This window comes from Halichoerus grypus, chromosome 10 (genome assembly GCF_964656455.1).
Source record: "Halichoerus grypus chromosome 10, mHalGry1.hap1.1, whole genome shotgun sequence".
NCBI lineage: Eukaryota > Metazoa > Chordata > Mammalia > Carnivora > Phocidae > Halichoerus > Halichoerus grypus.
In genome coordinates this window covers 120,520,765-120,542,142 of record NC_135721.1, presented here as the reverse complement: position 1 = coordinate 120,542,142, position 21,378 = coordinate 120,520,765, and the positions used below count along the sequence as shown (strand labels likewise).

The 21,378-nt window shown below is 41.0% G+C and overlaps 1 protein-coding gene across 1 annotated transcript in view; it reads right to left on the bottom strand.

Annotated features, from left to right (window-relative positions):
• Positions 1–404: 404 nt before the first annotated feature.
• The window catches only part of TOP1 (DNA topoisomerase I), an 89,549-nt gene continuing 68,575 nt past the window's right edge, over positions 405–21,378 (bottom strand). The window contains exons 14-21 of the mRNA XM_036121381.2: positions 10,315–10,458; positions 9,276–9,461; positions 8,147–8,215; positions 7,501–7,615; positions 6,182–6,309; positions 3,120–3,214; positions 2,745–2,894; positions 405–1,698 (exon numbers count right to left, since the gene is read on the bottom strand). Coding sequence (XP_035977274.1) covers positions 1,596–1,698; positions 2,745–2,894; positions 3,120–3,214; positions 6,182–6,309; positions 7,501–7,615; positions 8,147–8,215; positions 9,276–9,461; positions 10,315–10,458 — 990 coding nt within the window. The 3' untranslated portion in view covers positions 405–1,595. The remainder of the gene's footprint in view (positions 1,699–2,744; positions 2,895–3,119; positions 3,215–6,181; positions 6,310–7,500; positions 7,616–8,146; positions 8,216–9,275; positions 9,462–10,314; positions 10,459–21,378) is intronic.

Below are 21,378 nucleotides of genomic sequence, written 5' to 3'. Positions count from 1 at the left end.
CACACAAGCAAACCCAAACAAGCTCCCTACTGCTTCTGGCCAGCACACACGGAAAAGTGGAAAATCTGCCTCCCAAATACGTTCACTCCATCTTGCTCAATAAACATTACCTACCCTAGGCTCCAAATAGTTATTGTACCCCACCTGTTCTTACCGATTTTCTATACCCTCTCTCACTTCCTGGGCCTGCTTGTATCCAAGGATGTGGACTTTGGCTCCCCTCTGACCCACATCCACAGCAGCGGGACAGGTACAGCCCCTTCCAGGCCCAGCCTAGCCCCAGCTCCTGGGGAGGGAGCCACCCTTGCTGAGCTGAGCAGTGAGACCACATCCCACACGGGAGTCCCAGCCCTGTAGCCCCAGTCAGGCCAGGGACCCTGGGTAACAAAGAGGCAGACACTAGGTTTCCGTTAAGTTGTAGGAATTTATTTTAAATAACCTACAGTTGATTAAAAGGGAATTCATGATAAAAATAGAAGATACTTGAGGAAAGATGTGGGAAATGGACTCTGCACACACGCTAAACTAACAATGCCTCTAAAACTAATGATTATAGCAAAAAATGTCTTCACATTAAAATTCTGCTTTTTATGTTTTTTTTTTCCATTTTTTACACAATTACAAAAGAAAAAATAAAAGCCCTAAATTCTTGATTATTTTTCCTTTTTTGGACCAAATACTCATTTTCCTCTAAATTATTGACTTGTGGAACTTTTTACACAATAAAATCTTTCAAGTGAAAGACTAGGTTTAAAATGAAAAAGATGGATATCTGAAGGGTACAGAGAATGCTCAGAACAAAGAATGATGGGAAAATGGTTTCAGTCACTGATTATTTCATTATCCTTAGACTCACTCAACCCCTCATCCCTCCCCAACCCCAATCTACACGATCTTTAAGATCAAGAAAAAGGTTTAAATATTTTAAAATAATTAAAAAGAAATAAAAATTCACATTTAAAAAGGAACACTCAAGTCAGGAAATATTTTCCCATCATGCTTTTCTGTGAACAGGTGTCTGAACCAAAACACTGCCGATGTCACGACTGCTTCAAGTTTAATGACAATTGATTCCCATGACAACAGTGACAACTCTCACTAACAGGTGCGCTGGGTTTTTGTTCTACTTAATTTTAAATTCCTGAAATGGGGGAAAGGGGAGGGAGTTTAGGAATTCATTTCTATTAAAATATAGAAGTTATTGCAAAACCCTAACTGTAAAAACGCACCAATATAATCGGACTTCGTATACAGTAGCTAAGAGAATCCAAATGCTTCAGTGAAACAGTGAATTTGCCTGGCAGAACTCTGACAAATTCCCATCCACTTGCTCTCTCGAAAATAAAAACAAAATTCAAAACAAATCATACAGCTAGAATTTTGATATCTGAAATATTTTTAAATAAGTTGTCCATAGGACAACTGGCTCAGCTCTCCCTTATAATATCTCCAGGTTTATCTTTTCTCAAAGATGTTGGTTTGTTAAGACTTGCCGCCTCTCTCCCTCAGGTGTGAGGGTTAGCAAGGCTCACAGTTTATCCATCTTCCCCAAACCACACTGTTCCTTTTCACAGAACCCTGCCCCTCAAGACTGGCTAGAACTCGTAGTCCTCATCAGCCATGTCGATAGCCCAGGCAAACTTCTCCCGCTGGGTTTTGTTGTAAATTTTCTCAATTGGGACCCCCCACTTCTTGCACCTGCACACAAAGGAGAAAGAAGGGGATTAGTGCCTCAGGGAGCAACAGCTCGAACCCAGGGTAGGGTGCTTGAATGTGCCTCCTTCATGTCCATCTGGTGAGAATGAATTTTAAGAGTGTGCAGGACATACTCTAAGAGCATCATGTGTCATTTAAATCATGAGAGTGACCTCTAAAGTAGATGCTAATACAGATGTACTAATGAAAAAGGTACATGTGAAAATAACTTGAGAGAGTTGATTAATTTGCTTACATTCTCATGCAGCTAGAGAGCATGGAGCTGAAAACTGTACCCAAGCTGTCTGGTTTGAGTCCATGCTCTTAACCACTGTGCATACTGCCCCTCAAGCTAACCCAACCTCTAGCACCCAACAGAAAGGGCAGAAAGGGTGCAAGCGCTGAGTGGAACCCCTGACACACAGAGAAGCAGGTGCCAGAGAGATGGATTCTTCCACCTAAGCTTAGAACAACTCAATTAATAAGCATCTTCAAAAAAATAAAAGCTGCTTATTTTGGATGTCATTTAAGGACTGTGTGGGGCAAAAGGGGACACAAATAATAGAGAATTTATCGTCTTTGTTGTAAGCTTTCTCAAACTCTTTCTGTAGGTTGCTGAGATCTATATTCTCATTTTTTTCTGCTTGTTCCTTTCCTCCTTTACTTGTAAAAAAAATTTTTTTAAAGTTTTGTTCAAGCGCAGACAGACCGGCTCTTTTATGTAAGTTTTCCTTTAATAAGGGCTAAGAATTCCCATTCTTGTCCTCAAGTTCCACAGAGGTAGGGGCTGCAACTGCCTTTTAAAAACAGACATAAATACATTCCAAGGCAGTATAACATTATTGACCATTTAGGGCCATTCAGCATTAGTTCTACTGCATTTGTAGTACACATAGTAGAAAGGCAGAGGTTTCCCAAAGGACTTTAAGTGTGAAGTGCAGGAATGGCATGTGAAGGCCAACAGTGCTCTTCAACTCCCTCCCTCCCTCCCCCTCCCCCCTCCCCTTTTCAAGCCAGTAGCAGGAACTCAAGAAGGGCTCAGTGCTTACCAAGCCACTGTGATCCTCGGATCCAGATAATTGAGTTTGGAGGTTCCCAAAGCAATTTGTTTATTCTCTTCTCGGTCTGTGGCCTGAACTTCGAGCTTCATTAACTGCTCCTCCAGTCTCTGCACAGCCTTCTTCTTTGACTCTACCACCCTGGAAGAATGGAAGTCATTCAAGAACCAGGCCTAGCGTCTGGACAAGAACACTGCAATTCCACCCTGCCATGCAGGGGCAGCGAAAACAGGAAAGCCCTAAATACAGAGATTTCCAAAAGACACCACTCAGAAACCCCAGAAAGGCTGGGGCCCCGGGGCCTCTGCTACTGTCCCCACTTTTCTGTCAACCAAGCCCCAGCTTTGCACAACACCAGGTACATACTTCTTGGTCTTTGCATCCTTTAGGACCTTGGCATCAGCCTTAGCACTTTTCAGGTCTCTCCGAGCATCTGCTAACTGTTCCTTCTTGGCATCAATCTAGGTGAGGAAGAACAGTAAGATTTAAGAAAATCAGCCCAGAGAGAAAAAAGACAAGCTCCACCAGAGATGAAACCTCGAAGCTGTCTCCACAGGCAGGCAGGCTGTCAGCGGTGTGCCAGGTAAAACCCCCCAGCAGTGGCTTCTTGAAGGCACAGAGTAGATGGGCTGTGATTGCTGCATTCAACTGCTATTTGGACATTTATGTTCTTCGATGGCCCTTCAAGAAATAAGTGATCCTTCTATAGGCAGTGACCCAGGGCCCCCTTAATGCAGAAGCTCGGGTTAAAAGAACCTGCCAGGACTGGGAATGTGCTAATCTTTCAATCAGAGGACATGTTGGCTTTAGACACCTGGGAGGAGGGCCACAAATGAAAACTGTTTGTCACATGGATCCTGTGCCAGGGTGTAGCTTCATTCTAAGAATACTACAGGAGAGAACTCTTTGTGAAGCTGAGACAGGATCCTTGCATCTACTGAACCCAGCTCATTCCTCAGATTCTGCCAGTATTCTGGGAAGGAGCTGCCAGCTTCTCAAGAAAAAAGTATGCGCTGAAGAGAGTACCTAAGGGACTTAAAAATGGCAACTAAAATACCCAGGAAGCAAACAGCTCAGCCAGTCTGTTTCAAACCTATGCATGGCTTGGCTTTGGCATTCTGTTTTTAAAAGAGAGAGCTGAGATGGCAAGGAAACTGAAGTAGTTATCACTCAAAAACAGAGGTCTGAAAACATTTTTAGCTATGGAACGCTTTCTATAAAGGAAGAAAACAAGGGCAATTCCAGCCTTTCTTGCTTATAGAACCCTTGAAATACCTCCAGAAAACCTAAGTTTTCGTTTCTGCTTAAGGACAGCAGCAGGCAACACCACGAGACCAGAGCCTGAACTGGTCAGCTCATGCTGCTGGGGCAGAACCTCAGGCGTGCTACGGCCTTGCTAACCTGCGAGGTCAAGGGAACCTTGCGGCGTAAATAAATGCTTGCCTGATTCAACACACATGGGGCTGTTACTCTCAGCCTAGAACTGTCTGTTAGGTATACACAGCCCAAGACCAGAAACAGAGGCCACCATTGTGAGAGAATCATTAAATGCATTTTACTATAAATGGCTTACTTCCAACATCTATGTTGTCCAAAGTCAAGCTGAAGGAACGGATTCTATACACAAAAGTATCACAGACACCACTAGCCAGATTCTTCTCAGGCTAGAAATGTAACAAACCACAATCTTTTAACCATTTCTGTGGATGCTAAATTGGCAGGCTGTTTCAAATTCTCTCAAAGCATCAAAGACTCCATTGATTCACTTGGCAAACAGGGGCATGTGTTTGCTTTGTGGGCATACAGGAGTGGGTTCCTGGGCTTGGAGGGCTCGTCTGGCAGGCAGCCTGGGCTGCCCAAACAGTGGTTCCAGAGTAAGATCAACAAAATAACTCCTCATGCTCCAGGGAGGGGTAGCCTGAATTGGGTAAACAGCACCTGAATATTCAAGCTTTCAATTTCTGGCTTGGAATAATGACATGGGGAGAGTAAATGATACCAGAAGACCATTTAACAGAGTGGCAGCAAATGGGAGCTGCTAGGAAGGGTGGTCTGTAGGGTTCTTTGCCTGCCAACCATATGGTCTAAGGATCTGAGAGGCCTAGGGATGTATATTCATTTACTATGCACATGTGCATCCCTTCAGGAAAACCAGGTGGCTCCTGTAGCATGAACTGTAGGTTGTGGATATTTTTTGACTGAGATGTACTACTACTGGGTATTTATCTTAAAGAAATTTCAATAGAAGGAAAACATGGTGGACCTGGAAATGTATGTAGCCTTACTGTATAGTAGCCATTTTTAACTCCATATGTCCTAGTACAGAATTCTGTGAATGTGGATAGAAAAGAATTGCATCTGTAAGTTCACTACCCTCTATTTGAAATTCACCATTTCTTCTTCAATTATGACTGTGGGCAACAAACCATAGTAACACCTGTACTACCTAGGACTTCACCACCAATATAGGTACAGATATTTCCATACCACTGTAATTGTGGTAGAAACCTTGAAGTATCATTTACATATCCATTACTATGCTTGAGATTTACAGTCATTATCAGACCCATCTTAAGATCTTACTTAATAAGGAAGCACATCACAGACTTTAAAATTTATTTGATAAGTATATTTCAAGATAATTGGTCCTTTGTGACCCTGTGTGTCTGCTCTAAAGTGAAATATTGCAAATTCTATTTCGAGTTAGTGCACTGGAATAGGTGATGTAGCCATTACTAACACAGAAATGCCAGCCACCCAATGTTTCGTGCCTTGTGGCTTACAAGCGCAGTACCAGGCAGAGTCACAGGAGGAGAGGCACATGGAGGAGGAACAGCGTCTACTTGTTTGCATGTCAGTCTCTCCCTCTAGGGCAGCAACTCTGGCACAAAGCCAGTATTCAACAGATGTTTGATGATGAGCTACATAAAAATATGATTCATGTGGAATGTGTAAAAATAAAAATAGTTGTGCTAGGATAAGGGGGCAATTAAAGATCATTGTTTCACCATCTTTTCAATTTGAAACAATCTAATTTGGAAATCGTTGTATTTCTGGGCTATGGCAAGGAATTGTAAAGACTCTCTTTATAGCCATTATCCTCATTTATAATAAGGACAATAGTTAGCAATATTTCAAAGAAGGTACATCAACTTAGTTTTTCAAAACAGGAAGTGGCCAGTGCAGGACTTCTGTTCACAGAATGGAGACTTTCTAAACAATGGGTACCTGATACTCAGTATCTTGATCAGGGATAACTCCTGGTATATTTCCATTTGTTTATCTTTAGCATGGACCTGTCTTCCAGAACAGACCTAGAACTGGCCTCCTCATATCACAGCCCAGAACGCCTCTTGTTTGCAGATTATCTATCCACAGTATATGGGGTTCCCTGAATTTTGCTACCCCTCCATCCAGACCCACAATACCTTAGACTGCAAGTTCATCATGGACTTCTCAAAGGTTTTGGGTGGTGCCCTCTGATGGTTACAAAGAATTGCAACAGCTCGGTTGGCACGGTTGTAAGATAGGATCTTTGCTGGGATGTTCTCATCGGCTGTGAAGAAAGAAACAAGAGGGTAAAACAGTCAGTATGTATCCATGAGGAGAATATGCAACATGCTTCCCCAGCTCTTCTTCCTCATGACTTTGCCAGGCCTCATCTCACTCTGTTGATCAAGTTCTCCCAAGACACAAGGTCAAAACCTAAGAGTCAAGAGTCACCTTCTGCTTGTCTCAAAGGCTGCCTCCCCTACCTAGCCACCCAATGTAGCCTGAAGAAAACGTGGAATTGGGACAGAAAAGGTCTGCAGAGGAGGGTAAGACAAAAGGATCACAAGCTTTACCTTTTAAGACCACAAGGCAGTTATCTGTTTTACAAAGAAAACTTCAACTCATGTGGCCCTTTATCCCACCCTAAAATACCAGCCCTCAAAATATCCTCTTTGGATTTTCCAGCTCATATTCTAAGGCCATTTGACACACTTACAGAGGACAGGGGGAATTTAGCAGTGACTGGGCTCTAGGAAAAAAAGCTTGTGGATCTTGATTTTACTTCTGCACCTAGTTTTTAGGAGAATATTACCTACTACCTTAAGGGAGAAAAAATGACAGAAACCTCAGGGGAAGGATGTGCTATTTTTTTTTTTTTTTTTTTTGTGCTCCTATTTTTAAAAATTAACCATGACAACCTTATTCTTTCGAATTTAACCGAACATCATAGCACTATGTCTTCACCCTGTGAGTTTTCAAATAACATACATATAAAACATCAATTGTAGGCATTTTCAGAGCAGATAGAAAGCTCCTGTCAGCATTCCATGAAAATTAATCTTTTTTTTTTTTTTTTAAAGATTTTTTATTTATTTATTTGACAGAGACACAGCGAGAGAGGGAACACAAGCAGGGGGAGTGGGAGAGGGAGAAGCAGGCTTCCCGCCGAGCAGGGAGCCCGATGCGGGGCTCGATCCCAGGACCCTGGGATCATGACCTGAGCCGAAGGCAGACACTTAACGACTGAGCCACCCAGGCGCCCCCATGAAAATTAATCTTGAAGTTGGGATAGGAAGGGGGAAACTGCACTGATTTTATGTTTATACACCTAAGCCTTGGCTCTCTATTAGAGCTATAGAAGAAAAAGTTTCTAGTCATAAAGTTAAGGAGAAAAAGCAGAATGGATCTAGGACTTAGCTGAGTAAGGACAATGTACACACCAGGAAGGGTACAGGCACATCTGACCAGTACTTACGGGCTGTGAGTTCTTTTAGCTGTTGCTGTAGCGTGATGGAGGCATTGTATGTACGGAATACCTTGGCCGTCAAGCCCTCCATGAGATCCTGAAGATGCTTATTTAGAATACCAGTCTGGAGGAGACAAAGCACAGAGAAGATACTGGGATTTAGGCAAAAGCCATACCACTCTGCCCCTTCTGGCAAGCTCTAGGACATTTATGCCAGTGTAATCTCAATTTTGCCAAGTTTATGGTCCTGCCAGTGGGGAGTTAAAAAAAAAAAAGAGAGAGAGAGAGTGAAAAGAATTCCAAAACATAGGTTTGCATAATACCTCCCTATGAAGTACTTTAATCTTAAGCAGGCCAATAAAGCAAAGTTGTCCTTCCCTATTAAGATCTTCCCTGATAAGATATCAGGGAAAGGCCTTCAGTCTCCAGCAGAGGTGGCTGGGCATCCAGCCAAGAGAAGACTCTGCAAGAGCCAGAAGAGAATAAAAGGCAGGGTCTGTCCACCTGTCTCAGGGCTTTGGGCATGGATTCACTGTGTGCCTACAGGAGGAAGCGTGTGTAGTCCAAGTCACCCCCGGCAAACCTCTCCTTTAGGAGCTTGTGAGGAGGCTCTGGCTGGGCCCCTCCTTCAACACAGTGCACTCTGTCCACTCACATTGAGTCTATCAAAAAGATCATCCTCAGGCTGTTTGTTCTCCATAAATAGCTGTAAGTTCTTAAAAACCTAAAAGAAGTAAGTAGAACCTATTATTTAAAAAGCCTTTACTTTGGAAATAATTGCAAGCTTACAAAAACTTGGAAAATAAAAAAGCCCAAGGCATACTCACATCCTTTACCAGATTCACCAACCATTAACATTTTATACATCATTCACCATTTGCACAGTACATGTCTGCCTCATTTCTCTCTACATACATGTGTGTATACACCTATTTGTGTCCTGAACCATTTATGTGTACTTGTATCATATATAGCCCCCAAATATCTCCGTGTATTTCCTAAGAATTTCTAAGGATAGAGATACTCCCTTAACATATGCACAGTACTTACCAGCTTCATAAATTTACATGCATATATATTTCAATCTACTGTTCATATTCCAATTTGGGCAGCTGACCTAATGATGTCCTGTACCTCCCCAGGATGGAACCCAATCTAAGGTATTACATTATCATGTCTCTTTAGCTTTGTTTAGTATGGATCACTGCCAGAGCCAGCAAAGCCTTAATAACTGATTAAACATCAGACCGTTAAAGGGCTGGATTATGGAGGCCCGGCACCCTGTAGGTCTCTGGTTCAAGCCCAACACTTGGGGGAAAACATGGAGTTGCAGTGCTCTCTTTGGCATGGACTCAGAGATTTGGGGACTAAAGGGCTACTGTTCTGCTCAGTCAAGAGTTGGGGAGAAGTTGAAGCAAAGCTACAAACTTGACAGATGTGCAACATGACCGGGGGTACTGAAACGTGGTTGAATCATTACAATAAGGTGAGTTAAATCTTATATTGAAGTTTGCCATGAGGGCCAACTCTCTACAGCATGCTCTGTTGAATATTACTATAGGACATATCCCCCCATCCCCAGGAAGGTGTAGCATGGGGTGAGGGGTGAGCGAGAGGGACTAAAAAGAGGTACCACAAGACACCCAACAACACCTCTCCCCTCTCTTTCAAACCATTTTCCTAATGTCCAGCGAAGTGAAGAGCATACAAAAAGCACTCGATAAATGCTTGCTGAATGAATGAAAGGAAAAAAAGGCCAGAGAGCACAGGCCACAGTAACTTACTCGTTTCTCAACAGGGACTTTGTTATAGTATCTGATTGAGTCCTTCCCAAGGAAGTCAAACTCTACTACGTATTCCTGACCATCCAACTCTGGGTGCAGATTGATATGCTCCACACGAAGCGAGCAGCAACCCACGGTGTCCGCTGTTTCTCCTTCCTCCTTCTCATTGCCTGCTCTCAGAGCAAGCTGTCCAGGAAGAGAGGGAAAAATGAGAACAAATGAAAAAACTTGAATCTCACAGGATCTCTAAGGAAACCCAAATCAGAAGTCTCCCAACTCTCTTTGGAGACAGAGCATCAGTCTGCAAGGCTTGGGAATTCTGGATTCTACACCGTTGCTTCTAAATGAAGTATGGGGAATCATAGTGATATTATCCTTTCTCAGAAAACCAACCCTCTCTTTACTCTGTTCTCTCAAATGGGGATGGAGGAAAGGAATAATTTTTTTTTTTTTTAATAAAGTAGCAAATGAAGGAGTATTCCTATTCTGGGTAATCAAACTCAGTAGTCTCTTAATTTTGCTCCATTTTTGAGACAATTCAGAATTTGTGCTAGGCAGAGTAAAACTGGGGGGAAAAAACCAGAATCTTCAAAAAGGTACTGACAAACTGATCTCTAGAGCATGGTCCTTCAAACTGTAGTTGTGATACATTAATGGACTATTTAACCATATTTTAAGGGTTATAACCATCCTTTATAAAAAAACAAGAAACAAATTAAAATGTCAGAATTCACCGCTCATAGAAAGGTTAAACATTGTTGTGTGCAACTTTTGTTTCAGCTACACACAAATACAAATATATTTATGTGTGTTGGGTTGTGATGTAAAATAAAATTTTTTTGGTGGCTTATAGTCAAAAAGAGTTTGAAAATGTCACGGTATTTCCCGCAGATTCAGATTCAGAGAGCAGTACACTCTGAACGCCTCTGGACCAGAGATCGGTACTTCTCCAGTTCTAACACAAGGCCTGGAGGAGTAAACAATACCCACATCTGGGATAAGCTGAACACACTAGGTAATGTGACAGGAAGATGCTCACCTTGTCTATGAAGTACAGAGCTACAGCTCTCTGCCGGACTTTCATCTCTTTGGACTTCCAGTCTTCTCGATACTGGTTCCGGATCTTGTCCACACACTTCTTCAGTCGCCGAGCAGTCTCATATTTCTGCCAGTCTTTCTCACCCTGCAAAGACCCGGCCCCAAATGTGGATTGCTTAGGGATGGTAGAGGAAAAATAGACTTTGAATATCCAAGTTCAGAGCTCTGAACCAAAGAGAAGGAACCTGAGCTTAAGCAAGGCAGAAAAAGAGTACTGAAGAGAAGTTTTAGAGCATCTAACCTGACGAGAACTCATGCTGTCCCGTTTCATTGTCAAGCCCAACTGGCTCCTCATTGCTAAGAAAGCCTCTGGCTTTCAGTCTGTAAAAAAAGCCCACATGGCATGTACCAAAAACTGACTTCTGTCAATACAAAGGGTTTAAATATCCCCAATTCCCACATTAGCATCACCACTCTGCTGCAGAGTCTGTGACCCAACAGCAGTTTTCTGCTAGGACTGAATTTCATTAAATCCAAGACAACCATTCAGTTTGACGGACTATCAAGGAAAGCAGAACCAAAGATGACAACACATAATTACTAAGGAACACAAAGACTTCCAGGAACAGTGGTAATTATTCACCATTTTCTAACTTCTGCATTTAAAAGTATTCTTGATTAGATCGAGGGAAACAATGTTACTGGGAAGACTTTTTTTTTAATCATTAGAGTTTTCGGTACAAGTTTTAAAAATTGATTCTAATGCCAATGAAATGTTTTTAGAAGGGTGTGAAAAGACTGAATCTAATCAACAGTGACAGAAGATTATTTCTGCTACCATGTTGAATGGAAACAGATTCACAAGCAAGGACTGATACTAATGTCAAGTGTGAAAGGTAAGAAAGGAAAAAACAAAAACAAAAAAAAACCCCATGAAATCCCAAGGGGGGCAGGGAGTATTCTAAGGCCTAAAACAGATTATATGACATCAATAGAGGGATGGAATTCAAGAACCCAAGAATCTCGGCTCTTAATTCCCCCAACCACAACAAGAGAAAGGGGTAGTGATTAATACTGACATATGCCTACTTCCCACCTGACATGGGACGTGTGGTCCTCGAAGCATAAGAACTGTGGTCAAGGTAACTAGCCTTCTGAGCATGCAGGAAAGTGGGCTATGTGAAAGCAAGAAATATCTTCTACATCTAGCACTAACAATGCTCAGAAATGCAAGCTTACCCGGGTATGCTAAGGATTCATCAGCACTCTCCCACAACTGTGTGTGGCCAAGTTGTATATACTTGTTTGGCTACAAAAAAAGAGGTTCAGTAACTACTTGTTGTGGGTGGGTGATTTAGCAGTTGGTGATACAATATCTAAGAAGAAATATCTAAGTTCTATTTCCTAACAATGGGAAGCTGAAAATTTCTCACTGATTTTTCTAAGTACATATTGACATTTAAGAGGGTGAAGAAAAAGGTGTGATACCAGCTGTCCCCATACAAGTCAATAATAAATTTCCATGACAATCATGTCTCTCTGTCTCTCTGTCTCTCTCTCACACACACACACACACACACACACACAACTACACAAGAAAGACTAATCTTCAATAGTACGTCTCCAGGTCAGGAGCGGGCTCTTGGCCATCACTTTAAAGCACACAGGCCTACCAAAGCCTGACTCCAAGTCTTCAAAGTCCCGTAGATTTACATTTGGGCAATTCCTTACTCATGCCACTGAAACAAAGTTTAGAAAAACCCAACAAATAAATCATTCACAGAGGATACCACAAGACCAACTTTTCTTCACAGGTTGGCTGGGCTCTTGACACAAGGATCCAGGATTCTCTCAAATAAGGACATAGAGATGGGGGCAGGGGCAGAAGCCACCTTGTCTAGGTCTAGGGGAAGGCTGGCCTCCAGGAAGTATGCTTATCCCTCCTGCCTTCAGTTTCTCTAAACAGAATCCAGACAGTTAAATGCACTTGAACAAGCTTTCTCAGACTACTAGAAGGTAAAATACCCATTTCAGTCTTCCAGACAAGGTTTTCATCAAAACCATCTCAGTAAAACAAGGTGACTACTATAGGGGGACTGCCTTATTTAAGCCTTTCCCATCTTCCCCTACCCATTCAAACCTCTGTTTGGATAAGAATCTAATTTGATTTAGTTATACAGGACATTCTTTGGGTGATTTTTTTTTCTTTTAACTAGTGGGCTTACCATATTTTGTTTCTAATATAATTGCTTACTCATTAAGCAGAGTGGGTAAATGGGGTTAGGATCTGGATTCAGGATACAAAGTGGGAGATGAGCTAAATCCTATTCTCTAATCCTCTCTCAGAGATTTGTCTTGGGGAATGATGACATTTGCCAATATTCTTAAGTAGCTCTTATTTCTTTAAGATTTTTTTTTTTTTTTAAAGATTTTATTTATTTGACAGAGAGAGACACAGCGAGAGAGGGAACACAAGCAGGGGGAGTGGGAGAGGGAGAAGCAGGCCTCCCGCCAAGCAGGGAACCCAACGCGGGGCTCGATCCTAGGACCCCGGGATCATGACCTGAGCCGAAGGCAGACGCCTAACAACTGAGCCACCCAGGTGCCCCCCCCCTTTTTAAAGTAATCTCTACACCCAATGCTGGGCTCGAACTTATAACCCTGAGATCAAGAGTCACATGCTCCACTGACTGAGTCAGTGCCCCTTAAGTGGTTCTTTTCACATAGTTGGTGATCCCGATGTGAGTTTGCCATTGTGTAGAACACGAAAGAAGGGGCAACTGGCATTCTGAACTCCAAACATCTACCACTTAAACAAAAGATACAACAAACTGGCCCTATATATTAATACCATGTTTAAAGAGAAAATCCAACTAGCTTTTCATACATGCCCACTTTTAAAAAGTTTGTCTTTCTATTGCTGATATATAGAGGTCTTTATCTATTTAAATTCTTTTCCAGATATAAGTAGTGCATTTTATTCCACTACTTCCTATTCATCTTCCATTCTGAATACATCTTTTGTCATACAGATTTAAACTGTAAACTGTCATACAGATATAAAGTGACAATTTATAACCCATGTAACCCACACCCCATAAAGACAGAGAATATTCTCTATCATTCGAGAAAGTTCCCTCATGCCCCTTCCCGGTTAATCACCATCTAAACAACCACCATTCCTTTAATCTGATTTCTATCATCATAGATTGATTTTGCCTAATTTAGAGTATTATATAAGTGGAATCATACAGCATAGACTCATGTGTCTGGGCTTCTCAACATGTTTTTAAGATTCATGTTGGGGTGCCTGGGTGGCTCAATTGGTTGAGCGTCCAACTCTTGATTTAGGCTCAGGTCATGATCTCAGGGTTGTGAGATCAAGCCCTGTGTCAGGCTCCACACTCAGCGCAGAGTCTGCTTGAGATTCTTGCTCTCCCTCTGCCCCTCCCCCAGCACTCTCTCTCTCAAAGAAAATCTTAAAAAAAAAAAAAAATTCATCCATGTTGCTGCATTTATCAGTCGTTCACTCCTTTCAACTGCTGGTATTTTTGGTGTAATCTAGAACTATCCCTAATGTCTCTGACGAGACCATGTGTTTATTCTGTTCATGTACCCCTACAACGTTTCCAGTTTGAGACTTGCACAAATATAGTGCTGCTATAAGCATTCTTGTACATGTTTTTTTGTGGACATTAAGTTTTCAATTTGATTTGGGGCAAAAATACCTAGAACCGGAATTAGTATCTCATTGTGGTTTAAATCTGCATTCCACTGATAATTAGTGATGTTGAGAACTCTTTCACATGCTTGTTTATTGGCCATTCCTCTATCTTGTAAACATCTGTTCGAGTCTTTCACTTTTTTATGGGGGACGTTTGTCTTTTATTATTGAGTTATAGAATCCTTTGGATATTCTGGATACAAGTTTTCTGTCAGATAAACATGCTGCCAATATTCTCTGCCAGCCTGTATTTAACAGTGTCCTCCCTGTTGAACCTAAGTTTTTAATTTTAATGAAGTCCACTTTGTCAATTTTTTTTAATCATTAGTGTTTGTGTCCTGGGAAATCTACACTAAGGTCATGAAAATGTTCTACCACGATATCATCTAGACATTCTAGTGTTTTATTTCTTATACTTCAGAATTTTGCAAAAGTCAGGCTCAGGATTTTTTATTTTTTGTTTTTTTTTTATTTTTATTTTTTTTAAGATTTTATTTATTTATTTGAGAGAGAGAGAATGAGAGAGAGCGAGTACATGAGAGGGGGGAGGGTCAGAGGGAGAAGCAGACTCCCTGCCGAGCAGGGAGCCCAATGCGGGACTCGATCCAGGGACTCCAGGATCATGACCTGAGCCGAAGGCAGTCGCTTAACCAACTGAGCCACCCAGGCGCCCAGGCTCAGGATTTTTTAAAACTAAGCATATGTCTTATTTTCTCTTTCTAATAAAGCACCAAAATCAAGAGCTTCCTAAGCATATAAAGTTTTATTAAGGATATTTTCCTTCAATCCAGCCCTTCAACACACAGATGGTTACATTTAAAAGGTCTGAAACCTCACAGAATTATAAGCTCTAAAGAGAGAAAAGGCTGAAATGGGTATTTCACCCTAAGAATATTTTAATAGGATTGAATGCAATGTAATATCAACAACTGATTCTGAAGTTTGCTGTACTTCATTTAAAGAAAAAATGACAAATTTTGTTCATAAAGTTAAGACTGGTTGAAGAACCTCACTTTTACTAAGGGTTACACTTTACAGGTTATGAGACTAGATAATGTTTCCAACCTTGGCAGTGGGCTGGACTTAGCAGTGAGTACCTTTAACAAGCAGTCCTTCTGTAACCTCTGGATCTATGGTTTATCTGGAATCAGAGAGCTTCACTGGAACTACTGGTTCCAGAAGGCTGGCTGCCATTGTCCTGCTATTTCAGATTCTGTGGGCACAAGTACAGAGTGGAAGAGGAAGGGAATGGAAACACGTGCAAGATGTCTGAATAAAGCAGAACAAACCAGGATGACCACAGAAAAATGTGAATGAGCTCAGGATAGTCTTTACCTGGAGCACATGTTCCTGTGGCTCTCAAAAGTCCTGATCCTTTCAATAACCTGTGAGGCTATTTATACTATAACCCTGGCTCTGACTGCAAGTAGACCAATCCAAGTTTCAGAAAGGGGGACATTAAAGGGACACACTTCAGCTGTGCTCTTTTTAACTACCCAATTTTTTTTAAGTTGTCAAAAATCTCTAAATCACATCATACTTGAGCTAAATTTCTCAATGGGGGTACAATGGTACAATAATATTACATGGGGCAAGTGAGTAAGTAAAATATAGACAGAAAAGCAAGCAAAGAATCTTAGGATAGGAGAAATCTCTGGAGGCTGAGCAGAAAGGTACATAGAAAGAAGCCCCATGATGGTAGTCTCCCATGTTCTGGATCTAAAGTCCACCAGGAAGTAAAACTACCAATTACCACCCTTCACTCTGTACTACAAAAAACTTTTTTTTTTTTTTTAAAGATTCTATTTATTTATTTGAGAGAGAGAGACACAGCGAGAGAGGGAACACAAGCAGGGGGAATGGGAGCGGGAGAAGCAGGCTTCCCGCCGAGCAGGGAGCCCGATGCAGGGCTCGATCCCAGGACCCTGGGACCATGATCTGAGTCGAAGGCAGATGCTTAACAACTGAGCCACCCAGGCGCCCCTATAAAACTTTATCTTTATAGACTTTTGGGTCAGATCAGTGAGTGAAATCATGCTTTAATCCTTACACTGTTCCAAACATATAGCAATGAAAGTGCTCCAAACAAAATGGGGAGAGCTAAAGCCAGTGTGCCTGTGTTAGCGTGGGCTGAACTGGGCTAGAAGACTCCTAGGAGGAAGGAACAGAGAAGTAGAGAGCAAAGAGCAAAAGAGAATGATACATGGACAAAAACTACCTCCCAGGGCGCCTGGGTGGCTCAGATGGTTAAGTGTCTGCCTTCGGCTCAGGTCATGATTCCAGGGTCCTGGGATCGAGTCCCGCATCAGGCTCCCTGCTCCTTGGGAGCCTGCTTCTCCCTCTGCCTCTCTCTCTCTCTCTCTCTCTCTGTCTCTCATGAATAAATAAAAATAAAAAAAACAAAAACAAAAAAAAATACCTCCCAGTCAAAAGTTTACAGGTTAAAATACATTAGTTGTCTCACTCATAGTCTAAGTATCTATACAAATATATCCACACTGAGATACAGAATAATAAAGATACACTCTTTATTGGAGAAAAGATACATTATAAGGATGAAAATGAAATTTTCAGTGAAGAATTTGCCACCTATAGATCCTCACTAAACAAACAGTGAATGGGTGTGTTTCAACAAGAGAAGTAAACCTAGAGGGAAGGTATTGAGTACAGAAATTAATCAAATATCTCATTCTGACAACTGCTAACTGGAGAGAGGATTAGGGTTTTATGGGATGATTGTGGGTTCTTTTAAAATAAAAAGGAAAACTTTAAGCAAAAGATGTATGAGGTAGGGACGCCTGGGTGGCTCAGTTGGTTGAGCATCCAATTCCTGTGTCAGGCTCTTCGCTCAGCGAGAGGAGTCTCCTTGAGATTTTTCTCTCTCCCTCTCCCTCTGCCCCTCCCCCCACCTATCTCCCTCCCTCCCTCTCTTAAAAAAAAGAAGTATGCGGTGTAAAAGTGGAAATGATTTATAGGTAATTTACTTGTCTACACAGAAAATCCAAAAGACACAGACATTTCTAGAGTAAGAGTTCAGCAATGTTGTCAGATACAAAATCAGTATTAAAAAATCAATAGCATTACCACTCTAGTAGTAACAGAAATGTAGTGGGGAAAAAAAAGTCACATTCAATATAAGCCTAAAAACTATAAGGGTTCTAAGAAAAAAATGTTTTAAGAATATGTAAAACTATGGAGAAAATTATAAAGCAATACTAGAGGGTGTACTCAAAGACATAAATTAATAGAGAGGTAGAACACGTTCATAGACTGGAAGACTCAATAATGTCAATTTTTCCCCTATTAACCTATAAATTCAATACAATAAAAATCTCAATAGTTTTCATTAGACCATGACAAATTTATCTCAAAATGAATGCAAAATAGCAGAAAGCCAAGAATAGCCAAGACAATTTTGAAGAATGAGGTGAAGGAAACCTGTCCTAGTCAGTAAAGCTCAACAGTTAGGACAGTATGCTAATTAATGAAGAAATAGACAGACAAACAGGACAGACAGCCCATAAACAGACTGACATATATGCAGAGATTTGATATATAAACAGAGAGGTGATATAACTAAATAGTTCTGGGACAACTGGTTATTCATTTGAAAAAATATATTAGAGCTCAACCTCCTACTATACACAAAAATACATTCTAATAGATCAAAGATCCAAATGCAAAAAGCAAAACTTTAGAAACGTTGGCAAGGATATGGAAGACAGAAATGTGCACATGGTTGGGGGAATGGTGGTGATGTAAACTGGTTAGGCACTTTAGAGAAAAATTTAAAAATATCTAATGAAGAATCCTTAAGGCAAATTTTCATCCATATATACAAGGAAGATGTATTGATCCAGCACTGTTTGTAACAGCAAAATACTATGAACAACCTTAAATGTCTCTTGACAAGAGAGTAATTTTTTTTATAAAACAGAACACCATCTAGCAAATAAAATGGATAAATTAGAAGTATACGTCAAGATAAAAATATCAAAACCAAAGCCGAGTGAAATAAATAAGTTGCAGAACGATCTCAATAACATACCTAAAATTATACCTTGTAAAAACAATGCTACATTATTGTTTATTCACAGAGAAACATATTGTAAAAATACAAAAATATATACGAGAATGAAAACATTAAGTTCATTATAGTAACCTCTAGGGAAGGAGGTGAATAGTACACAGGGGCTTCAGCTTTGTTTATCAGAATATTCTTACAAAATGAGTAATTGAACAAACAGGACATGATGTTAAAGTTTGACACAGCCAGATGGTGGGCATGAGCTTTCACCATATTGTTATCTATTCTTGTATATCTGAAATATTTCATAAAAAATAAAACCCCTAATGCTTGTAACTCCCTATTTTTATCGGGAGAATGCTTCTCCTGCTGGCAGTGCATTTAAAGACTATTCAAAGCGCTGTCAAATCCGGACCTCTGAAGTTCTTACTGCTCTGCTGAGTGAGAAACAGCCAACAAGTACCGGCAAAAGCTAAAGAAATCACATTTCTTTTTCTCTTAACAGGAAGTATGACTTCCCAAGCCTTTAACCATCTTCATGACTCTTAGGATCCCAACCCAGCTGAGTAGATTCTCTGTCTTGGGTATAAAATTCTAGGCAGGGCCTACATGTGGGTGACTTCTAGGTTCACTACCATAACCATCATTCAGAAACCTGCACAAATCCCTACAGTATATGGGGGTTATCTGGATATTGTCAGGAATAAATTGGTGACTCTCAGCCCTGGAGGTCCTCCACCTGCCCTATCAACAACAAAGAGGTCAACCCTTGGAGGCTCTCCTAGAATCAGCTAGAATCCCAGGTGTAAGAGAATGCAGTATACATGTATTTGGGAATCCGTTCACCTCTCTTCACCCACACCGGCATCATGTTGTCCAAGCCATCACCATTCATTGCCTGGAATATTACAACAACATCCTATTGGTAACCCTACTTCTGGTGTGTGTCCGATCCAATCTCCACAGAATTTAGCACTCAGAATGATGAGTTACGTCAAGTTTCTAAAACACAAACCTGGTACTGTTCCCCTTGTTAGAACCCAGTACCTTCCTATTGGATTTAGAATAATATAAACAATTTTAGGAAGAGTCTGAAGATCTGGGCTGCATCCCCCTCTAAACTCTTCCTCATGCCCCTTTCTTACTCACTGTACCTCAACTAGGCTGCCCTTCATTCAGTCAAGACCACCAAACTCTTTCTCACCTCAGGGATTTCAAAAGGTTATCTTCTTTGGAACACCCATTCCCCTCTCTTTTCCATGGATAAATCCTATTCATCTTGTAAGTCTTATCTTAAATGTTATTTCCTCAGAAAGGCCTTCCCTGAACCCAAGGCCAAATCAGATGCCCTGGTATACTCTCAAATGGTACCCTGCACTTTTCCCTTTGCATCATTTACAAGAGTTTATGTTTACTGGTATGACTGCATATAAAGCCTGTGAATCTTGCGGAAGTGGGGTTATGTTCAAGACACTCCTCTGTTCAAAGCCCTTCAAAGGTTCTCCACCAGATGCAGAATATGGGCCAGTCTTTTTAGCAAGACGCTTAAGGCTGGCCACAATTTAGCAGTAGGGTATAACACGAAAGCAACAGGAGGCTAAAGATCTAAGTCAGAGTTACTAACTATTGGATTGTAGGCAAGTTTTCTGGCTTCCCAGAGACCAAATTTATCTAATAAAACAGTGGTATTAGTACATCTGGTATGGTTGCTAAGATAATTGAATGTCAACATATGTGAAAACACTTCTAAGTAACCTAATATCCATTATTTTGTTTTTTGTGTGTGTAAAATACATGTAAAATTTACCATTAGTGACATTTATAGCACATTCACAATGTTGTGCAAACATCACCATTTACTAATTCTTTTTGTTACTCCTTCTTACACTTCTCCCTCTCAGCCCATGACACAGTGCTGTTTGGAATACCTCTCTAAGACCTAAATGTAATCTAATTTCCTTCATAAATTTATTCCTGATCTGTAAGTGCTGGGAATAACTGCTGTATTTATCTAAAAACACTTAAGGCTTACCTTTCTTCTAATACAGTTGAATTCTTACCCAATTGGCCCACTAGCCTAGGAGTTCTTTGAGAACTAAAACCATTATTCATCCACCTTTGTTTATTTCTGAAGAAGAATGTTTCTTTAGATGACTTCTGCTCATAAGGGTTTTCTTTCTGATTCTATACTTAAACTAGAAAAAGTGATTTTTTTTTTAAGATTTTATTTATTTATTTGATAGAGAAAGAGACAGCGAGAGAGGGAACACAAGCAGGGGGAGTGGGAGAGGGAGAAGCAGGCTTCCCGCTGAGCAGAGAGCCTGACGTGGGGTTTGATCCTGGACCCTGGGATCATGACCTGAGCCTAAGGCAGACGCTTAACGACTGAGCCACCCAGGCGCCCCGAAAAAGTGACATTTCTAACTGAATGACAGAAAATATAGAGATGGTCTTTTTCATATTAGAACAACAAACTCTAAGTTAAGAGGGTGTGTAGTTAGTGTCGACAAGACACAGCCTTTTGAGGTGCAGCTTTCATGTCTTAACAGATGTTTAAAAACCTAGAAACCAAGATTAAGGTCTTTAAGTCCCAGTCCCCTGCATGTTAACAGTCATAGTCTACAAAGAACTAATTCCTTTGCTGTTTTCTTTCGAGCTCATTTCTCTTTTAGGTTGCTATGCACATTTCCATAGTACATCTGAGGTAGGAAGTTCATGGGACTCTCCCAAGCAGGCTATGCCTAGCAGGCTACTAAGAACTTGACTGCCCTTCCAAGACAGCTTTCCCCTTTCAGTAATAGGATTAACAAATAACAACACATGGGTATACAACAGTTTACAATGTGCTTTCACATACATCATCCCATTTAGTCCTCCTGGTAGAACCTACCCATATAAACCCTAGGAAGCCAGAAGTATGTAAGACTCTAGATTTTACAACTTTCTGGATTCAGAGCAATCATGTTCCTTTCCTCAGGGCCAAGAAAGGTGAGGAAGAAAGCTATAGAAGTAAATTTACATTTATTGCATTCTTAAAAAAAAAAAAAAAAAAAGGGCGCCTGGATGGCTCTGTCGGTTAAGCGGCTGCCTTCGGCTCAGGTCATGATCCTGGAGTCCTGGGATCGAGTCCTCCTGCATCGGGAGTCTGCTTCTCCTTCTGACCCCCCCCCATGCTCTGTCTCATTCTTTCTCTCTCAAATAAATAAAATCTTTAAAAAAAAAAAAAAAAAAAATGGGGGGGAGATCCCAAGCAGATTCCGCACTGAGCGCAGAGCTGGACACGGTGCTTGATCCCAGGACCCCAAGACCATGAA